At 39.7% G+C, this 23,109-nt stretch overlaps 1 protein-coding gene and 1 non-coding gene across 2 annotated transcripts in view; one reads left to right on the top strand and one right to left on the bottom strand.

The window, feature by feature from the left end:
* Positions 1-23,109, bottom strand: part of RAB10 (RAB10, member RAS oncogene family) — an 88,594-nt gene that overhangs the window by 23,557 nt on the left and 41,928 nt on the right. The window contains exon 2 of the mRNA XM_045979435.1: positions 8,469-8,529. Within this exon, the coding sequence (XP_045835391.1) occupies positions 8,469-8,529 (61 nt within the window). The remainder of the gene's footprint in view (positions 1-8,468; positions 8,530-23,109) is intronic.
* LOC123926280 lies at positions 14,617-14,721 on the top strand. The gene has a single exon (XR_006815208.1). It is a non-coding gene; the product is annotated as a small nucleolar RNA U13 (small nucleolar RNA).

The raw sequence follows: 23,109 nt of genomic DNA, 5'->3' as shown, positions 1-23,109 counted from the left end.
GTCCTGCGTAGATACTTGTATCAGCCCCTACCAATTGTTAAGGCCATCAACCATTTATTTGGAACCAGAAACAGAAGTTCTTACTCAATACCTCTAAGCTAATTGATGATCCTTTGCCCAGGGCTAAAAATAGCCATAGCTGCTTATTCACTGCCCAAATTATTTTTAGGTTTACATGCACACATACACCCAAGATTAAAGACAGAGGGTTAATCCCAATGAGTAAAACCAGGTATTAAGTATCTGAAGAGCAATAAAACACTGTACATACTCACAATATATTTCTACGTACCATAATACTGTTTTTAAGCCGGAAATAAAGCCGGTATAAATCACTCAACTTGGTTTTCCTTTCTTGCATTTTTTTCCTTCTCAGACTACATTTAAGGTTTCTGAAATTACAACCCAGTGGCAAAAGAACTTTCCTTACACAAAATAACAGACACACAGCAAAGAGAATTTTGTGAAATCCTCTTTTTTTTTTCCACTGACATATTATAAAAGGAGCGATATGTTCCTAGGAACGAAAATAGCTTATTTCCTTACTTGTTAGTCCCACATGCAGGGTCAAGGAAGCTGTGTGCTCTGGCTGCTATTATGATGTTATTTTTAGTGTGGGCACTGATAGCACTAGAAGGTCCAGAGACAACATCAATCTGCTCTGCAAAGCAGAGATCCCAAATTTTGTACCGTTGTGTTTTTGGTAACATAATGAAGTTTCTTTCTCCTTTATAAATTAGGATATCAAATTTCACATTGAGGTGGTTTTTTGTTTTGTTTTTAAGATTTTATTTTAAAGTAATCTCTACACCCAACATGGGGCTCGAACTTACAACCAGGAGATCAACAGTCACACTCCACCAACTGAGCCAGCCAGGTGCCCAACACTGAATTTTATTTTAACAAGACCTTGATTTCCTTGTAGATATGCAATTTCTCTAGTTCAAAATGTCATTTAGCTATGTTTATCTTCATTAAAAAAAAAAAAAAAAAAGAGCCTGAAACCCACTCTTGCAGAGCTTATATTCCAGTGGGGAAAGGAACAAGCAAATAAGCAAATACATAATCCCAAACTGTGATCAAGGCTAACAAGGGAAACAGTATGGAGTGATGAAGAATGGGATAAGGGGAAGGAAAGACAATCTAGATAGGATGTTCAGGGAGGTCCCTGATACTTATGGTAAGAAGTATGAACAGAAATCAACCAAACAAGGTCATTTAACCAACAATATTTACTGAGCGTCTGTACTTGCCAGGTTCTTTCTAGGTGGTCATTATAATAACCATATATCAGACAGATAGGATCCCCAGCCTAAGAAGGGGAGGAATAATGGGCACTTTAAAAAAAAAAATATGGTTAACTTTATTTTTTTTAAGTGTATTTATTTAAAAGAGATAGAGAGAAAGAGCATGTGTGTGAGCAGGGGGAGGGGCACTGGGAGAGAAGCAGAACCCCTGAGCAGGAAGCCTGATGTGGAGCTCAATCCTACAACCCTGAGATCACGACCTGAGCAGAAATCAAGAGTTGGGACGCTCAACCGAGTCACCCAGGCACCCCCAAAATATGGTAACTTCAGATACTAAAAAATACTATGATAAAGACCAACCAGGATAAATGTGACAGTGCCTGAAGGACTGGGCTGCCTTTTTTTTTTTTTTTTTTGACAGAGATCACAAGTAGGCAGAGAGGCAGGCAGAGAGAGAGGAGGAAACAAGGCTCCCCACAGAGCAGAGAGCCCGATGCAGGGCTCTATCCCAGGACCCTGGGATCATGACCTGACCCGGAGGCAGAGCCTTTAATCCACTGAGCCACTCAGGCTCCCCAGACTGGGCTGCTTTAACTTGAAATCATGCAAGGCCTCCCTCAGATGATAATGCAGAATTAAGATCTGAATGAGAAGGCAGCAAGACAAAGATCTGATGAAAAGCATCCCAAGCAGAATAACAGCTGAAGTACAAAGGCTCTGAGATGGGAACATTTTGGGCATGCTCGAGGGAGAGAAAATGGCCACAATCACTGCAGCAAAACTGGTGAGAGAGGAGGTCAGAACCACAACCTGACATTTTCAAATTTTATTTCTGGTGAAATAGGAAGTTTCTGGAATGAAGTGGTACTTCAGAATGTTCAGGCTAGCCACAGCTGGGGGTGAGGGTGGGTAGGGGTGTTTGAGGGAGATCTATGGAGCGTGTACAGAGGTCCCAAATTGGAAAAGAGCATATCATGTTCACGGAATTGAAAGAAGATCAGCTGCACAAAAGCCCACAAGATGAGGTTGAGGCCACGCTGGTAAGGAAGTTGGATTTGGAATTTGGACTTTTTTTTTTTTTTTTTTTTTTATTTATTTGACAGAGAGAGATCACAAGTAGATGGAGAGGCAGGCAGAGAGAGAGAGAGAGAGAGAGAGAGAGAGAGAAGCAGGCTCCCTGCCGAGCAGAGAGCCCGATGCGGGACTCGATCCCAGGACCCTGAGATCATGACCTGAGCAGAAGGCAGCGGCTTAACCCACTGAGCCACCCAGGCGCCCCCCCACCTTTTTTTTTTTTAAAGAAGAAGAAGCCACCTAAAGACAAGGAAAGTGAGGTCAGAAGGTATTTTTTTTTTTAAGATTTTATTTATTTATTTGACAGAGAGAGATCACAAGTAGACAGAGAAGCAGGCAGAGAGAGAGGGGAAAGCAGGCTCCCTGCCGAGCAGAGAGCCCAATGCGGGACTCGATCCCAGGACCCTGAGATCATGACCTGAGCCGTAGGCAGCGGCTTAACCCACTGAGCCACCCAGGCGCCCTGGAATTTGGACTTTAAAATGCAAAGAAATTCAAATGGTTATAAATGGGGAAGGAATGACAACCATGATCTATACTTGATTTATATTTGAAAAAAGATTACTCTGGCTATTATGTGGGAAAAGGCAAAAAGGAAGAAGGCAAAAGGGGAAATAAGGACCTGTTAGGATATTAAGAGCCTACCTACTGCAGTGGCTCAAAGAAGCAGTACTGGTGGCTTAGAGGGGGAGGGGGGCGGGCAACAAAAGAGACAGCAAATTATATAAGGATTCTAGACAGGTAAGATTCAGTCAACAGGGATTACCAAAGAGGACGCTGGGATCAAGGGAACGGAAAGAATCAAAGATGACTTCCCAAGAATTTCACAGCTTACGTAGGTAAATGGTTAATTCCTCTACAATGTGACATTATTGATTTCTGGTTAACTGTGCTGATGTTAAAGTTGCTGCTGGTTGGGGTGCCTGGGTAGCACAGGTGGTTAAACTGCTACCTTTGGTTCAGGTCATGATCCCAGGGTCCTGGGATCCAGCCGGATGTCAGGTTCCCTGCTCAGTGGGGAGTCTGATTTACCCCTGCTTATGCTCTCTTGCTCACTCTCTCTCAAATAAATAAAATCTCTTTTAAAAAAAAATTGCTCTGGTACAAGATACAGATGCCAACAGTAACAAACATTTCTGATCCCCTCCCTTAAAAACAAAACAACACAACACAAAAAAGGGCAAACTTGAAGTAACTCACTATGGCTTTTTTCCTGGCAGGACCCACAACACTATGGAAAATGTAGACAGATACTGTGATGGAAACTTCTAGAGATCTGGGATTTAAAAAGCCATAGCTGCTTCTCTATCAGCCCAACGAGTTAATTTTCGGCCTACACACATGTGCACTGGCCAGGGTGAGACCTGTCTCCACCCTTCTGCAACACACAGCCTACAAGACCCTTGGAAAAAAGACAAGAAATGAAGATCATTCAAGTAAAAAAAAGTAACACAGATCTTCAGCAGACACTTTTCAATATCCAATCACAGAATGGAATTTTTCATGCTGAAACAAAAATATGAATATATTCATTCAAACTAGAGACAGATTTGTTTTAAAAATCACTGCTTTAGTAACAATTGGAAGCAAAACATCTAATGTTAAGTAAGGACAGCATTTTGATTATGAGTAACGGGTTTTTCAATGCTAAAAGCCTTTTTTAATTATTGTGGCATGTTTCATATGTCTTAACTTGGAGCTGCATGGTTTCCTTCTCCCTGGATTTTAAGCATGCGAACTTTGAAAAGCAAAGAAAATCAGCTGGCACAATGCTAACCTCATAAAAACTATCAATCACTAATTTTCACCTCTCATTCCTAATCTTTATAAGAAAATGGATACTTCAAATTAAAAGCAGTTTTATATATGAAAACCTAGATTAAATGAAATTTTCCTTCTAAAGTGTTTTTACCCAAATGAGGTTATATTAATGTTTAAAAATCAAACAATTCTAAATTGGAAATTTTACCATTTCTGTGCTATACTTGAGATTTATAGGTACAGCAGAAATCTTTTCTAGATTAATCTTGAAGGCCACACTGGAGGACTTACTGTTGCAAAAGAACATCTTCTAGGAAGGCTCCCTTTTTCAAAAACAAGTGTTAGTTATTACTGTTTACTTCCAGAAGCTACAGAAACTAAAATGATAGGGAGAAAAAATACTTAAAGCCACAGGACAAGAAATAAAAGGGAAAGTCTGTGGGGCGCCTGGGTGGCTCAGTGGGTTAAGTGTCCATGACTCTTGATTTTGGCTCAGGTCACGATCTCAGGGTTGTGAGATCAAGCCCCTGGTCCTGCTCACGCACTGGGCATGGAGCCTGCTTAAGATTTTCTCTCTCCTCCTCCCTCTGTTCCTCTATTCCTCTCTAAAAAGGGAGGAGGGGGAGTTTGTGGAAGAACAGGACAAATTTAGTAGGGCAAATGTTTTATGTGTTAATATAAAGAAAAATGTATCTTAAAAAAGTTTTTTGCGCTTTTGTTTCTGTTGTATACACTCACATATATACATGTATATATATATACATGTATATATATATACATGTATATATATATACATGTATATATATATACATGTATATATATATACATGTATATATATATACATGTATATATACATGTATACTGAGTCACAGAGTCACAATGTAAAATGTGTCTCTTACCATCAAAAAGCTTGAACATTATTGGTTTAAAGTGTGTACAGAGGGGATGCAGTTGAGAGAAAAGCCAATCAGCATGGCAGAGCCTAAGAGGGGCTTGGAACATAGACTAACTTGTAGGGCCAACGCTGGATTAAGGCATGGAGCTAAAAAAGGGCAGGGGGGAAGGCTGGTTGAAATTCAGAATAAATAATTGACATCCATTCGCTTGAAATCAGCTTTAATTATAACGAAGCAAAATATGAGGCACAGTTCATTTGCTGAGTTATTTCCCAGTTAAAGTAAGGAAAAATCAAAGATCATCAAGTAGACTGTGTTTCAAAGGGAATCATTAAATGTAGGAAATACGTTAAAATGTCTACATTTTATTTAAATTTGTATTAAATTTTAAAGATGTGATAAAGATCATACCTCAATGACATTCTGGTTAAACATATTCTACTCATCTAATTCTTAGCTCCCTTTGGCGCCTGGGTGGCTCAGTCAGTTAAGCATCCAACTCCTGGTTTCAGCTCATGTCATAATCCCAGAGTTGTGAGATTACATCCCATGTTGGGCTCTGCACTGGGCACCGAGCCTGCTTAAGATTCTCTCTCTCGATAAATAAAATGGAAAAAAAAAAAAAAAAAGATTCTCTCTCTCGGAGTTCCTGGGTGGTTCCGTGGGTTAAGTGTCAGCTCATGATCCCAGGATCCTGGAGATCAAACCCTTTGTCGGGCTCCCTGCTCAGTGGGGAGGTCTGCTTCTCCCTCTCCCTCTGACCCTCCTCCCAGCCCATTTGCGCTCTCCCTCTCTCAGTAAATAAATAAAATCTTAACAAAGAAAAAAAGATTCTCCCTCCCTCCGCCCCTCCCCAACGCTCTGTTCACGCGCACTCTCTAAAATAACAATATATTAATAATATGCATTATTATTATTATTAGCAGCTCCCTTTCAATGAGAATACCTTTCTGAAAGTGTCTTTGGATTCTGGGACATTGTTCTCTCCACTTTTTTTTCTTTTTAAGATTTTATTTATTTGACAGAGAAAAAAAGAGCAAAGCAGGGGAAGCAGCAGGCAGAGGGAGAGGGAGGAGCAGGCTCACAGAGCAGGGAGAGTGATGTGGGGCCCCAGGACCCTGGGATCATGATCTGAGCTGAAGGCAGACACCTAACTACTGAGCCACCCAGGTGTCCCCATTGTTCTCTCCTAATTCTCTAACTCTCCTCTGCAGTCTCCTTTGCTAACTTCCACCTCTGCTCATAACCTAAAATAAAAGGTTATTATTCTTAGGGTTCTAGCCTCTTAATGGGAGATAGCCAAATAGTAATAGTTATGATTTATTATTAAACATTAATCACGTATCAGACATTGCTCTTAGTGCTTTACATGTCCCATTCATTCTCATAACCATTCTATGGCAAGTCCTTTTACAGTGAAACCCAAGATAACAATGAATTCAAATTTAGCACAATTACTGACTGGTAATAAAGAAATGACAGGACTGGAAAGAGCAGCAAAATCAACGATCAAACTGTACTATTTATAAGAAGCAGGGGCGCCTGAGTGGCTCAGTGGGTTAAGCCACTGCCTTCGGCTCAGGTCATGATCTCAGGGTCCTGGGATCGAGTCCCGCATCGGGCTCTCTGCTCGGCAGGGAGCCTGCTTCCCTCTCTCTCTCTCTCTCTCTGCCTGCCTCTCTGTCTACTTGTGATCTCTCTCTGTCAAATAAATAAATAAAATCTTTAAAAAAAAAAAAAAAAAAGAAGCAGTATAATAATTAACAGTGTTACTCTCAACTCCACAGTCTGAGCATTTAATGCATCCCTGCTCTACCATTTACATGTTGAAGATCTTAAGTTATTTCAAAATGCCATTTCGGAAAATACACACCTACACAAAGATTTATAGCAAAGATTTATGGTGAATAACCGAGGTGTGATATATCTTCTTTTTTTTTTTTTTTTAAGATTTTATTTATTTATTTGACAGAGATCACAAGTAGGCAGAGAGGGAGGCAGAGACAGAGGGGAAAGCAGGCTCCCTGCCGAGCAGAGAGCCCGATGTGGGACTTGATCCCAACACCCCGGGATCATGACCTAAGCAAAAGGCTGAACCTTAACCCACTGAGCCACCCAGGCGCCCCGAGGTGAGATGTATCTTTTTTTTTTTTTTAAAGATTTTATTTATTTATTTGACAGAGAGAGATCACAAGTAGACAGAGAGGCAGGCAGAGAGAGAGAGAGGGAAGCAGGCTCGCTGCTGAGCAGAGAGCCCGATGTGGGACTCGATCCCAGGACCCTGAGATCATGACCTGAGCCGAAGGCAGCGGCTTAACCCACTGAGCCACCCAGGCGCCCAGGTGTGATGTATCTTAACAATGGAATACTACCCAGCAATAAAAAGTAATGAACTTACTGATACACAGAAAAATCAGTGATAATTTTCAAAAATAATTACACTGAAAGAAGCCAGACCCCCTCCCCTGAAAAAAGGACAAAAGAAGACACTACATGATTGTACTTATATACAGTACTAGAAAATGGTAACTAGTTTCCAGTGACAGACAGAAAGCAGAATGGATGCTTGGCGCCCAGGAATAGGAAAGGAACGAGAGATTACAAAGAGACTTCAAGGATGGATATGCTCATTATCTTGACTGTGGTGATGGTTTCGCAGTCAAACTCATCAAACTGTATACCTGAAATATGTACAGTTATTATGTGTCAGTTATACCTCAACAAGGCTGTTAAAAAACAGGAATAACATATCTCACAGGGTCATTCTGAGTATTTAATAGGTTAATATACATACATGAAAACACTTAATATTTACTATCAAATACTGCTATTCTAATTTTAAAGTCTATGATTCATACTTGAATACAAATTGAAAGAATTTCATTTTACTTCTATGGGACAAATCCTATACAAACTAATAAAAATAATGCCCATAAAAAGTTATAAACATATTAAAGGAAACAAGTATTTTAGCTTAAGACTCTCAAAGAAACGACTTTTTGATACTGAGTGTGAGCAAAGTATGGTGCTAAAGGCTCTACACAGATTATTTCATGTAATCCTAGAACAACAATCTTTTGAGATAAGTGGTATTGTCTTTGTTTTACATATGAAGATAAAACAGCCTCACAGTGTTATATAACTTGCTCAAGTTCTTAGAATAAGCAGAAAAAGTAAAACACTCAGATCTCATAAACTAATATTTATTTATTTATTTTTAAAGTAATCTCTCCACCCAACATGGGGCTCGACCTTACAACCCCAAGACCAAGAGTCACATGTTCTACCAACCGAGCCATCAGGTGCTCCTGATGCCATCAGAAGCTCCAGGTCCATAATTTTTTCTCTTCACTGAAAGAAGGTGACCTGACTGCTGGCTTTACAAAGGAGTCTCACAGAATCTAAACAGGTGACTAGCAAAGAGTTCACTGCCAAACCTTCAGGAACTTGGCAATCTATTATATAAAGTTGGTAAATCAGCATCACTTACCATATCTGTAGCTTGATCTTCTTCCCTTGCAATTCAACTGTTTTGATCTTAAAGTCTATTCCTACAACAGAAAAAAAAAAGGTAAATTGTATCTATGACTTTGAACTTAGCTCTCCTAAAATTAAATGGAGTGAACATAAAAACACACTTTTAAAATCTGGGTATCTGTGTTTGTTTGGCTCTTGTTAGTCACTAAGTAAGCGCATTCTGAGCAAATTATCCAATTTCAAACATGAGTAATAGAAGATCCAACATGGAGAAGAAACAGTTCTATAGGAAGAGTTTTTACAATTAAGAAATGAAAAGGTCAACTTTAAAATATCTAAAAAATTTTTTTAAGTAGGCTCCACACCCAATGAGCTTGAACTCATGACCCCATGATCAAGAGTCGCATGCGCCACCAACTGAGCCAGCCAGGTGCCCCTAGAGTAGCTAATCTTTTAATGCAAAAGATTAAAAATATGTTTCCTAGTAGGAAAAATATATAGCCTTTACTAGCTTGCAAAGCAAAAGACTACTACCAAGGATAAAGAGGGTCATTTCTTTTTCTTTCTTTCTTTTTTTTTTAAGATTTTATTTATTTGAGAGCGAGAACAAGTGAGAAAGAGAGAGTCTGCGCTCCCAGGCACTCGACGGGGAGGAGGAGAGGGAGCACAACGCAGAACTTGATCTCTGGACCCTAGAATCATGACCCGAGCCGAAGGCAGACACTTAACTGAGCCACCCAGGCACCCAAGAGAGTCATTTCGTGATGATAAAAGGGTGAATTCATTCAGAAGGCATAAAAAGACTAAATGTTTATTCATCTAATAACACAGAGCTTCCAAAGACATGAAGTGGGAGTATTGTGGCTTGCCCACCTCTGTCTGCTCCCTAACCAACCAAAATCTTCAGCTTGGGTTGAGTTCCCCATACCCAAATTAAAAGAAAAGGGTCTTGTGCCTGGCATTCATAAACCTCAGACTTTATCTACAGCCCACAGTTTTGTTTCTCTAGGAATTACTGAGAAAACTGTCCCACAGTGACCTAGTTTTCAAGACCAATTCTGAACAAAACTAACCATTCCAATTAGGCATACAATTTGTTAATTAATCTTAATGACAAACCTGACAACCAATACTATTCCAGAAAACTTCCCTGACAAGAGGTGAAATTAGGACATGGTCTGAAAGCTCCACACACCTTTTGAGATAGAAACCAGGTACAACTGGAAAATTTACATTTTAGGCTGTTTTAAGCCACCTACCTCCATCCTAGACATCTTAAGTTTCTCCCTCAATCAATGTTGTCTATCCTCAAACTAATTAGCAGTGATTAAAGCAGTCCTTCATTCTTTTCTGCACAAAAGCTCCCACTGTCTACCTCAGCCATTTATTCTTCAATCTTCATTACTGGTTTCTCCTTATCTCTCTGAACTTTCCTAAAAACTGGAGTGTACTTTTCTATCTCTACTCATTTCCTTGGTGATTTTCCCTAATTTCATGGTTTTAAATTCCCCATATACACTGATAACTCTCAAATTTTATACCAAAGACCAGACCTCTCTCTTGAACTCCAAACTTGAGATAAACATTGTCTATCTGCAAATCCCATGTTTCATAAATTAAAACAAAAGTTCTTAAAATGGTTCATAAGGCCCTACACATTCTGCCCACCTCCCTATTTTCCACCCTGTCCACATAATTCTCTGTATCTTTCTTTGATCTAGCTAAGAGTATCAACCTCTTTATTGTTCCACACACACGTGCGCAAGATTCCCACCTCAAGGCCTTTGCATACCACAGTTCTCCCAACTTGGAATACCTCTTAGGGCTCCCTCCCCTCACTATCCTTTCCTAAGTGGCAACATTTCCCCATGTCCCACATCCCATGTCCACTGTCTGTTAATAATCCCTACCCTTCTTCTTTACTTTTTATCTTCAACATCCTTCAAATATACTGTATATATTTACTGATCCCTGTTATTTATTGTCTGTCTCCCTATGCCAAAATATAAGATCCACAAGGGTAGGAGTTTTTATGGTTAGTTAATTTAAATTTCCAGCACCTAGAGCTATGCCTGACAAAAAAATAGTCTTTCAAAAAGTATTTGAATAAACAGATAAATGATGTTTTCTACAGAAAGTGAAATGGTACCTGAGAAAAGATAGAGATATTTCACCCTTAGGGTGAAACTCACTACTTGACAAGTTCCACACTTGTCCACTTAGTATCCAATCATATTTTGAGAACCTCAGGCCAAAATATGAACAACAAAAGTTCCGATGAGATACCAAAACTGAAATGAACCAAAAAAGAGAACCTGAAGGGAACAGGAGCACTCTTCAACAGCAACACTAGAATACAGTAAGATAATGTTTCTGTTTTTAAGATTTTATTTATTTGGAGCACCTGGGTGGCTCAGTGGGTTAAGGCCTCTGCCTTCGGCTTAGGTCGTGTTCCCAGGCTCCTGGACTCCAGGCCCGAATCTGGCTCTCTGCTCCTGCCTCCCCCTCTCTCTGCCCGCCTCTCTGCCTACTTGTGATCTCTGTCGGATAAATAAATAAAATCTTAAAAAAAAAAAAAAAGATTTTATTTGACAGAGAGAGACCTCACAAGAGCACAAGCAGGCCAAAGCAGGAGAGGGAGATACAGGACTGACACAGGGCTCGATCCCAATCATAACCCAAGCTGAGGGCAGACACTTAACTGACTGAGCCACAAAGGTGCCCCAATAAGATAATGTCTTTTAAAATGTCTTTTTCAACCTGGGGCACCTGGCTGACTCAGCCAGTAGACAGTATGAGACTCAATCTCACAGACATGAGTTTAAGCCCCATACTGCGTGCAGCATTTACTTTAAAGAAGGGGCGGGGCACCTGGGTGGCTCAGTTATTAAGTATCTGTGTTTGGCTCAGGTCATGATCCTAGAGTCCTAGGATCAAGCTCTGAATCAGGCTCCCTCCTGGGCGGGAAGCCTGCTTCTCCCTCTCCAACTCACCCTGCTTGCATTCCTGCTCTTGCTCTCTGTCAAATAAATAAATAAAATCTTTAAAAAAAGAAAAGGTGATTTGCAACCCATATCCAGCCTCAAATCAAATGAAAGTTAAATAAAATCCATTTCAAGATGTGAAAAATCTCAAAATAGTTTGCTCTCATGCATCTTTTTTAAGGCAACTACCAGGAGACTGCTTTGACAAAAACAAGAAATTCAGCCAAGGGTGAGGTAAACTGCAGTTCAAACTGGCCTAGAGAGCAACCAGTTCAGAAGGAAAAGCAGACAGAAATGGGCAGAACAAAATGAGAAGTAATTTCCAAAAAGTATGCCTACTAAGAGAGGGATGGGAAGAAATGGTATAAATGTAATTTGTGTGAACAAAGAAATTCAGGGGCACGTGGGTGGCTCCGTCAGTTAAGCATCTGCCTTCAGCTCAGGTCGTGTTCCAGGGGTCCTGGGACTGAGTCCCGAGTTGGGCTCCCTGTCTACACAGAGCCTGCTTCTCCTTGTGCCTCTGCCTATCTCTGTGTCTCTCATGAATAAATAAACAAAATTTAAAAGAAAGAAAGAAAAACAGAAATTCAGAGGATTTGGCAATTCTGTTGCAGTCTGGGATAAAGTATGGATAGTGTCTTGAGCTCTAAGTGAATGTATCAATAAAGGAACTGTAAATTACAATAAAAACAGAAAGACATCCAAGAAAGCAAAAGTAATTATAGTACACCGCTTGGTTTAACACAGCTGATAAAAACGTGTCACAACTATTTAAGAAGATGAAAAAAGAAAGCCACCAGTAGTGTCCAGGGTTATCCGAGTGAATGATTCTCATTTCCCATAACAAGAGAGAACTTTCGAAGTTAAGTTTTGGGTTTTTTTTGTTTTTTTTTTTTTTTAAGATTTTATTTATTTGACAGAGAGAGAGATCACAAGTAGGCAGAGAGGCAGGCAGAGAGAGAGGAGGAAGCAGGCTCCCCGCGGAGCAGAGAGCCCGATGCGGGGCTCGATCCCAGGACCCTGAGATCATGACCTGAGCTGAAGGCAGCGGCTTAATCCACTGAGCCACCCAGGCGCCCCTCGAAGTTAAGTTTTTGGGGTTTAAGTTAAAAACTATGACAAAAGGAATATGGTGTTGAAGAACAGAGAAAAAGGCCAAAAAGTGTTTGGAAAAGGACACGCAAGTAGGCACAGGGCAAAGACTTGTTGCTGCTGTCCTCGCAGGCCTTGAAATACTATATGACTTCTAAAATTCTGGTCTATTTCATTAACAGAAATAAAAATTAGGTCAGCAGGCGCCTGGTTGGCGCAGTTGGTTAAGCATTGCCTTGGGCTCAGGTCATGATCCCGGACTCCTGGGATCCACTCCTGAATTGGGTTCCCAGCTCTGCAGGAAGTCTGCTTCTCCCTCTGACCTTCTCCCCTCTCATGCACGCTCTCACTCAAATAAATAAATAAAATCTTTACCAAAAAAATGGGTTAACAAAGGAAGAGGTGTGTTTACAAATATGTTCTCTCCACTATTTAAACACTTCAATTTGATCATCATATTTTAGCATGGCTCTAAGCCACCCCTGCAGTCTCATTCCTAACCAGTCTTCCTCTTATAGTCACCTTCAAACACAACTTTTGCAGCGGTCTGTTTCTTCCAAGCAAATACCTTTGTCACTGCAGCATGTATCTTCTATAATCCCCAAAACATACACACGTAAGTAAGTATGGGAAAACTTAGGAGAGAGTGGAAAAGCTTTTGATAAAATTTAGACATAAGAGCAAAATCAATAGCTCAACTGCCCAAGAGAAGCTAGGAAAATCTACCACCTTTTAAGATTCTGCCAGGAGAAATAACCAGATTCTCCTGCAACACTATCATTTCCTGAATTACCACAGACTAGAGCAATCGTAGCGTTTGATCCAACCAGTGGTTCTTTTAGGTTTTGCTTATGTAAAAACACGCTAAAGGAAATCTCTATTTTTTACAGATTCCTGGGACCCAGCTCACAAGTATTTCAATTTACTGTAATCTAACTTTTACCAATTTTCAGCTGCTCAGGAAAATAAGAAACATCAGCCAAAATACCTGCCTTGAAGATGTTGCAGAAGCACCATCCAGTGGCAAGAGGAGTAACTGCAACTTCTAGCCACTACAGAGAGCAGTTTAGCTTCTGATGACACACCAACGTGTAGTATTTAATGCAAGCAGAAATAAACTTCAGACAGCCAAAGTTTAACAACTCATAGGTAAATAATATCTGTGATTTTTAAAATATTTTATTTATTTGATAGAGAGACACAGCGAGAGAGGGAACACAAGCAGCGGGAGTGGGAGAGGGAGAAGCGGGCCCCCTGCTGAGCAGGGAGCCTGATGTGGGGCTCAATCCCAGGACCTTGGGACCATGACCTGAGCAGAAGGCAGACGCTTAACGACTGAGCCACCCAGGTGCCCCAATATCTGCGATTTTTAGTAAGCGAAAATAATGTGTTTTCACCACATGAGGAAAGGAAATAAGAATCCTACACCTACAATCCTTTGAATGCAGTTTTGTCTGGAATTTAAGAAACATGATTCTAATCCTAGCTCTAACTCTGTCATAACAGCACAAATTTTGAAAAGATCACTTTTCAGTACAGACATTAGTTTCTTACTCTTGATGCAGAAGTGAAAATGGAGAATACAAAAGTTTCCTGTAAAGATTCTTTCACGTTACAGTAGTAGCTTACTAAACACTTTGAGAATGTACTATGTGCTTGGCACTGTTTTAAGCCCTTTTGAGTGAATTAATGTACTAATTCCTCAGAACGATCCGAACCCATACTTTTATTTCCATTCTACAAATGAAAACTAAAATAAAAACCAATAGCAGGAGGAAAAAAAAAAGGCAGTAACACTAATATTTACTGGATAACTACTAAGTGTTCTAAGCACTTCACATATACTATATCTCATTTAATATTCAAAGATATCCTCTGCAAAAGTACTAATATGCCTATTTAAACTTTAGTTAACATACAGTGCAATATTGGTTTCAGGAGTAGAATTCAGTGATTCATCACTTACATACAACACCCAGTGATCATTTCAATTGCCCTCTTTAATACCCATCACCCATCTGGCCCTCCCTCCCTCCCCCCATCAACCTTCAGTTTGTTCTCTATCATTAAGAGTCTCTTATGGGGATTCTTTTGTAGTTCATAAGCATGATGATTGGGTGTTCACGCTTCTGTGAGATATGTGCCACCCCTTAAACCTTGTTACGACCTAGGCACATTACCCATCTGACGTGAAAAGAAAATGAAAAGAAAAAAAAAAAAAAGAGTCTCTTATGGTTTCTTTCCCTCTTTTGCTTTTCCCTTCCCATTCGTTCTTCTGTTTTCCTTTTTTTTTTTTTTTAAGATTTTATTTATTTATTTGACAGAGAGCGAGATCTCAAGTAGGCAGAGAGGCAGGCAGAGAGAGAGGAGGAAGCAGGCTCCCCGCGGAGCAGAGAGCCCGATGCGGGGCTGGAGCAGAGAGCCCGATGCGGGGCTCGATCCCAGGACCCTGAGATCATGACCTGAGCCGAAGGCAACGGCTTAATCCACTGAGCCACCCAGGCGCCCCTCATCTGTTTTCTTTCTTAAATTTCACATGAGTGAGATCATACTGTGTTTGTCCTTCTCTTACTTCACTTAGCATAATACACTCTAGCTCTATCCACGTCATTGCAAATAGCAAGATTTCATTCTTCTTGATGGATGAGTAACATCCCACTGTGTGTGTGTACTCACACACACATACACACCACATCTTCTTTACCCATTCATCAGTTGGACATTTTGCTCTCTCCATAGTTTGGCTATTGTTAATAATGCTGCCATAAACACTGGAATGCAGGTACCCCTTAAATCTGTATTTTTGTATCCTCTGGGTAAATACCTAGTAATGCAAATTGCTGGATCATAGTGTAGTTAGTTCTCTTTTTAATGTTTTGAGAAACCTCCATACTGTCCTCCAGAGTGGCTGCGCCAGTTTGCATTCCCACCAACAGTGCAAGATGGTTCCCCTTTCCAGAAGAGGAAACTTTAATCTACCCAAGGTCAGAGAACTAACAGGTGACAGAACCAGAAATTAATTCCATGTGTTTTTTCAGACCATACAGGCCCTTAACTTACATTAAGTTCCAGAACTCCATTTTTAAAATTTATTTTTATTATCTTTGAGAGAGAGAACACAAGGGAGTGCAGGGTTGGGGGAGGGGAGGAGAGAGAGAATCTTTTTTTTTTTTTAATATTTTATTTATTTGACAGAGAGAAATCACAACTAGGCAGAGAGGCAGGCAGAGAGAGAGGAGGAAGCAGGCTCCCCGCGGAGTAGAGAGCCCGATGCAGGGCTCGATACCAGGACCCTGGGATCATGACCTGAGCCGAAGGCAGAGGCTTTAACCCACTGAGCCACCCAGGCGCCCCTCCACTTCTTTCTTGATGAAAATCTGGGATGCTTCCACCTTTTGGCTTTTGTGAATAGACTGCTATGAACACACACATACATGTATTTTATGTGCTCATGTGTTTTTTCAATTCTTTGGGGAATACAAAGAATGGAATTGCTAGGTCATATGGTCAAATTAAACATAATGTTTAACTGCTTGAGGAACCACTGTTCTCCACATCAGACACACCATTTTACATTCCCACTAGCAACACGTGAGGGTTAATTTTCTACATCCTTGCCAATGTTTATTTTTTCTTTTTTAAATTTTAAGTCATCATAGTGTTTGGGTATTAAGAAGTACCTCATTGTGGTTTTGATTCGCATTTCCCAAAGTACTAATGATGCTGAGCATCAATTCATCTGCTTGTTGGCCATCTGTATATCTTCTTTGAAGAAATATGTATTCAAGTCCTGCCTATTTCTTAATCAAGCTTCTTCTTGTTAAGTTGTAGGATTCTTTTTCCATTTTGGGTACCAGACCCTCATCAGATATATGACTTGCAACTATTTCCTACATTCTGTAGGCTATCTTTTCACTTTAAAATCCACTGATGTTACATAAGTTTTTAATTTTTATGAAGTCCAATTAAATTATCTATTTTTTATTTTGTTGCATGCTATATAACTTCACTGATTTTAATTTTTGAAATGCATGACATAGGAGAAGTTCCTGGAAATTAAAATATTACTGACAGGAAATTTACACTCCCTAAAGAGCAGACAATAAAATTTTTAAAAATTGCTTTATTTGTGGGGTACCCAGGTGGCTCAGTTGGTTAACTGTCTGCCTTCAGCTCAGGTCATGATTCCAGTGTCATGGGATTGAGCCCCATGTCGGGCTCCATACTCACTGAGGAGTCTGTTCCCCACCACCCCTGCCCCTGCCCCACCAACTTGTGCATTGTCTCGCTCAAACAAATTCTTTTTTAAAAAATTTTTTAAAGAATTATTTCCTTTATTTGAGACCACACATGCACACACTCACAAGGCAGGGGGCGGGAGCGGGATGGGGGAGAGGATCTTAAGCAGACTCTACACTGAATACAGAGTCCGACCTGGGGCTCAATCTCAAAACCCTGAGAGATCACGATCTGAACTGAAACCAAGGGCCAGCAGATGCTTAACCAATCCCACCACCCAAGTACCACAATAAAATTTAAAAAATTTTTTAAAGATTTTATTTATTTATTTGACAGAGAGAGATCACAAGTAGGCAGAGAGGCAGGCAGAGAGAGAAGGGGAAGCAGGCTCCCCACTGAGCAGAAAGCCTGATACAGGGCTTGATCCAAGACCTGGGATCATGACCTGAGCCAAAGGCAGAGGTCTTATTAACCCACTGAGCCACCCAGGCGCCCCTAAAGTATTTTTTTTCTTTAAAGATTTTGTTTATTTATTTGACAGACAGAGATTACAAGCAGGCAGAGAGGCAGGCAGAGAGAGAGGGGGAAGTAGGCTCCCCGCTGAGCAGAGAGCCTGATGTGGGGCTCAATCCCAGGACCCTGGGATCATGACCCGAGCTGAAGGCAGAGGCTTTAACTCACTGAGCCACCCAGGCACCCCTAAAATAAATTTTTTTAATGTTAGTAATCACAAATGCTATAAACAGGAATGGGGAGAGAGGTATTTTATACAAAAAAATCATTCTCCCTCTGACCTCCTCACTCATGCTCTCTCTCACTGCCTCTCTCTCAAATAAATAAATAAAATCTTAAAAAAAAAAATCAGGGAATGCTTTACTGAAAGACATTTGAGCAAAGACCTCAAGGAGGTCTGCAAACAAAGCTATGTGAGTATCTAAAAAGAGCGGTGTAGGCAGAAGAAACAAGAGCAAAGGATCTGAAGTAATAATATGCTTGGTGGGTTCAAGAAACATAGATGGGGGGTTGAATGTAGTGATATAAGCCTTCTAAACCATGAAGATGATAAAGTTCTCAGGTTTTTTGGATCCTCTTTAAGTTCTTGCAACAGTATTTTGTAGTCGCCAATGCCTAGGTCTTACACATTATTTTGTAAAATTTATTCCTATTTCATTTTTAGGATGTTACTATAATACTTTTAAAAAGTTCCATTTTCCAATTGTTTGTTCTAAATGTAGAATTTTTTTGTTGTTTTCCTTTTTATTAAATTATATTTATTAACATATAATGTATTATTTGCCCCAGGGGTACAGGTCTGTGAATCATCAGGCTTACACAATTCACAGCGCTCACCATAGCACATACCCTCCCCAGTGTCCATAACCCAACCGTCCTCTCCCTACTCTATTTTTGTATATGACCTGTATCCCGCAATTTTACGCCAGTCACTTCCTAATTCTGGCTGCTCTTTTCTTGGGGGGAGGGAGATGGTGCTTAGAGTTTTCTACGAATGTAATCGTAATCAGGTAGTCTATAAATGGCACTTTTTTATCAACTTCCTTTTGAACATCTGATTTCTTTCTTTCTCTTGCCTTATTGTTACCAGCTAGGACCTCTAATAAAACGTTGTTCTGTACTTGATCCTTGAGAGAAAGCTTAGACTGAAAGCTTCACCATTAAAGTATCATGTTAACTGTACATCATTTAGTAGATTGAAGAAATGTCCTTCTATTCCTAGTTTGCTGAGCTATCACGATGCAAATAAGGTTGCATTCTGTCAAATGCTTTTTCTATACCTATTAAGATGATTATGACTTTTCTTCTTTATCCCATTAAGTCAGCTAATTAAAATTTATTTTGAAGGTGAAATCAACATTGGATTCTGGAAATAAAGTCTACTTGGTCACGATGTATTATTCTTTTTATAAGTTCCCAGAATTGCTCTGCGGTTATTTAGATAAGGATTCTTACGTATATGTTCATGAAGGACATGTCAATGTCCATTAGAGATATCTTTGTATTTGTTTTTTTTTTTTAAGATTTTATTTATTTATTTGACAGACAGATCACAAGAAGGCAGAGAGGCAGGAAGAGAGAGAGGGGGAAGCAGGCTCCCTGCTGAGCAGAGAGCCTGTTGTGGGGCTCGATCCCAGGACCCTGAGATTATGACCTGAGTTGAAGGCCGGGGCTTAACCCACTGAGCCACCCAGGTGCCCCGATATCTTTGGTTTTAGTATCAAGGATAAGGCTGGTCCAATAAATGATATGAAAAGTGTGCCCTCTTCCTCCATTTACTAAAATAGAATTTTTCTCCTTAAACATTTGATAAAACTCAGCAGTGAAGCTATCTGGGCCTTAAAGTTTCTTTCAGAAAAACATAAATTAAGATTCTATTTCTTTAATACAGGTCTATTTATTCTATCAATTGCTAGAGAGGAATGCTGAATATACAACTACACAACTGTAGATTTCTACTTCTTCTTCCACTTCTGTTGATTTCTGCTTCAAATATTTTGAAACCCTGTCATTAGGCATACAAATATGATAAACTGATACCTTTATCATTACAAAAAAGTTCTTTTATTCCTGGAACTATATCCTTTGCTCTGAAATCTACTTTGTCTAAGGTTACTACAGCCACTTGAGCTTTTGTTATAATTAGGAGATTAGATGGTCCTAATGTATTTTTAGTGGTTGCACTAGAGTTTATAATATACATTTTAATTTAGCACAATTCACCTTCAAACAACATTATACCATTTCTCATATTAATATAAGAACCTTACAGCAGTAAACTCCCACTTTTTGCCTCCCATTATTGGGCTTTATTTTTTTCACTTTTTACCTCTACTTGTACTTCTGTATTTTACTGTCAATTGTCTTTGAAATAAATTAAAATCAGAGAAAAAAGTCTTTTATATATTCCCACATGTACCTTTTCTTATCCTCTTCATTCCTCTATGTATATCTGAGTTTCCACCTAGAATGACTTTCTTCAGCCTACAAAACTTCCTTTAATTTTTTTAAAGATTTTATTTATTTATTTGACACAGAGAGACACAGTGAGAGAGAGAACACACAAGCAGGGGGAGTGAGAGAGGGAGAAGCAGGCTTCCCGCTGAGCAGGGAGCCCAATGCAGGGCCTGATCCCAGGACCCAGCAATCATGACTGAGCCAAAGGCAAATGCTCAATGACTGAGACACCAAGGCGCCCTTAAAAAAATTTTTTTTTAAGATCTGACAGAGAGAGAGATCACAAGTAGGCAAAGAAGCAGGCAGAGAGAGAGGGGGAAGCAGGCTCCCTGCTAAGCAGAGAGCCCGATGCAGGGCTGGATCCCAGGACCCTGAGATCATGACCTGAACGGAAGGCAGAGGCTTAACTCATTGAACCACCCAAGGCGCCCCGGCCCTCAACATTTTTGATAGTGCAAGACTGTGGGCGGGGCGCCTGGGTGGCTCAGTGGGTTAAGCCACTGCCTTCGGCTCGGGTCATGATCTCGGGGTCCTGGGATCGAGTCCCGCATCGGGCTCTCTGCTCAGCGGAGGGCCTGCTTCCCTTCCTCTCTCTCTGCCTGCCTCTCTTGTGATTTCTCTCTGTCAAATAAATAAATCTTAAAAAAAAAAAAAAAAAAAAAAGACTGTGGGCAAGATGCCTAGAAAATGTCTTTATTTTGCCTTCACTTTTGAAAAGTAGTTTTGTTAGGATTAAATTCTAACTTGTTTTCTGCCTTTGAACTTTTTGTTTTATATTTATTTTTAAATAATCTCTACACCCAACATGAAGCTCGAATTTAACCCTGAGATCAATAGTCTTGCGTGCCCTACAGACGGAACCAGCCAGGCACACCCCCTTCTAAATTTCAAATGTATTACTTACATTGTCTTCTGGCTTGCACTGCCCCCTCACACATATACCTTTTGGTAGAAATGTAGATTCTTTTTTTGAAATGTAGACTTAAGAAAATTATTATTATGAAATTATTTTAAAGAAAAGCTGCAAAAACAGAGTCCACATACACCTTTCATTCAGCTTCTCTTAATGCTAACACATAACCATTTATCAGAAAAAAGAAAGTAACACTGGTACAATGCAATTAACTATAGACCTAATCTACCAGTTTTTCACTAATGTCTTTTTCTATTTCAGGATCCAACCTAATTCCCACACTGCATTTAGTTGACAAGTCTCCTGCAATCTGTAACAGTTACTCAGTATGTTCTTGTCTAGAATGACCTTGATAGTTTTAAAGAATACTAGTCAGGTATTTTGTAGAATCTCCCTCCATTTGGTTTGTCTGAGGTCTTCTCATATTTAGAGTAAAACTTCAGTTTTTGGTAGAACACCACAGACAAAATGTTTTGCCTTTCTTAGCTCATTATCAGGGAGTATACATTGCAAATGTTTTATTGCTGTGACATTAACCCTGATAACTTGGTTATGGTGGTTATCTACGGTTTCTCTCCACTACAAATTCACTGTTTCACCCTTTGAAACTATAAGGTTTTTGGAGAAAATACTTTAAGACCATGCAAATATGTTTCTAATCATAGCCTCACCCACTGATTTTACCTTCCATTATCAATTTGTTCCTGTGACAACTGTTACTGTAAAATTTGCTTGATGGTGTTATGTTTCAGTCACTGCTTTACACTTAAAAACTGGAATTCCATTATTTATCATTGCCAATATGGACTCACAGATATTTTATTCTGCTTATAATGCAATACTGTAATTATCTGATTCCAGCTTTGGTCATTAGACACTCTTTCAGGTTGGCTCCTAGGTCCTTTTGACATGTCCCACCCTCTTCTAGCACTTCTTTGTTTTCTGGTACCAAAGATGTCCTAAGATCATCTTCCACTGCCACATACCAGCTCTTGTTCAAAGAGCCCTGGTTCCTCTTACTGAAAAATTAGAGAGTCCAAGATCTAAGCACAAGGGTATGCTCATTGCTACAGGGATAGCACTTCTATCTTGTACTTCTAAGCACTTCCAGAGGAGAGAGCAAGGAAATATATTTATGTAAAATAACCCATGCATACACATACATCTACATTTCTGTAACTATCTATCTGTATGTATAACATATATAAAACCATGAGTTAATATTGATACCTCTGACACCTCCAACTCAACACAAGAAGTTCATTCTAGTCTTTTTCCTTTCCTTACTTGTAAACTCTTCATTTAACGACTGGGTACCTGGCTATCATTATCTAAAATATGTTTACTTGCATATTCAATCCCAGTATATACATAAAGTAGTTTATACACAAAGCAGTTTCATACCAACCCATACCCTTATGAGAAAGGGTAGATTTACTAACTAGAGTATTTGTATATAGTTCTTTTTCTCTTTAGTCTTACAGCGTATCTAGTCAAAATACCATGGGTTTTTGTTTTGTTCTGAGAGAGCGGGGGGGGGGGGGGGGGGGGGGAGTAGGGATGAGAGAGAATCTTAAGCAGGCTTCACACTGAGAGCAGAGCCTAAGGAGGAGCTCCATCTCACCATCCTGAGATTATGACCTGAGCCAAAATCAAGAGTTGGACACAACCAACTAAGCCACCCAGGTGCCCCACAAAATACTCTTTTCTAAAGTTACTTTGATTATTCTGTTCCTCCTCCTCCGTGTAGTTATGTTATTCAACTGTAAAAAAGTGAGGTTCATCTGATGGCTTACATTATTATTCCTGAAAAGTCAACAGCTGATACCCTCTGTTTATATAATGTGGTCTTTCTTTCCTCCAGCTTCTCATAAGATTTCTCTTAGTAACTGGTTTTCAGCAACTGGATTAGGATGTGCCTTGGTTTGACTCTTTTTGTTTATCCTATCTAGGTTCATTATGTCTAAGGGATTATAGCTTTCACCATATCCAGAAATTTTTGGCAACTGCAGCCCCTCCCGAATTCCAAATGCAAATGTCTTAGACTATCTGATAATGTCCCATACATCACCAAAAACACTTTTTTTCCCCAGCCTTTTCCCCCTCCAGCTTCATTTTGGACAGTTTCTACTACCCCATCACTGATCTTTTCTTCTGCATATCTAATCTGCTAATCTAATCCACAGACTGGATTTTTCATTTCAGAAACTGTATTTTTCAGGTCTAGATGTTCCAGTGGGTCTGTTTTACATCTTCCTATTTTTTTTCCTGTTCATGCTTTCCTTTAACTGTTTCAACATATCTCTGTCTTTTAAATCTATCATCTCTGTCATTTCTGGGTCCATTTCCATCAACTGCTTTTTCTCCTGGTTAAAGATTACATTTTCCTTTTTCTTCATATGTCTAATAATTTCAGATTAGGTGGTGAGCATCTTATTTATTTTGTTAATGTATAA

Source organism: Meles meles, chromosome 15, assembly GCF_922984935.1.
Source record: "Meles meles chromosome 15, mMelMel3.1 paternal haplotype, whole genome shotgun sequence".
Taxonomy (NCBI): Eukaryota; Metazoa; Chordata; class Mammalia; order Carnivora; family Mustelidae; genus Meles; species Meles meles.
The sequence above is the reverse complement of the archived record's forward strand: the minus strand, read 5'-3'. Positions and strand labels throughout refer to the sequence as shown.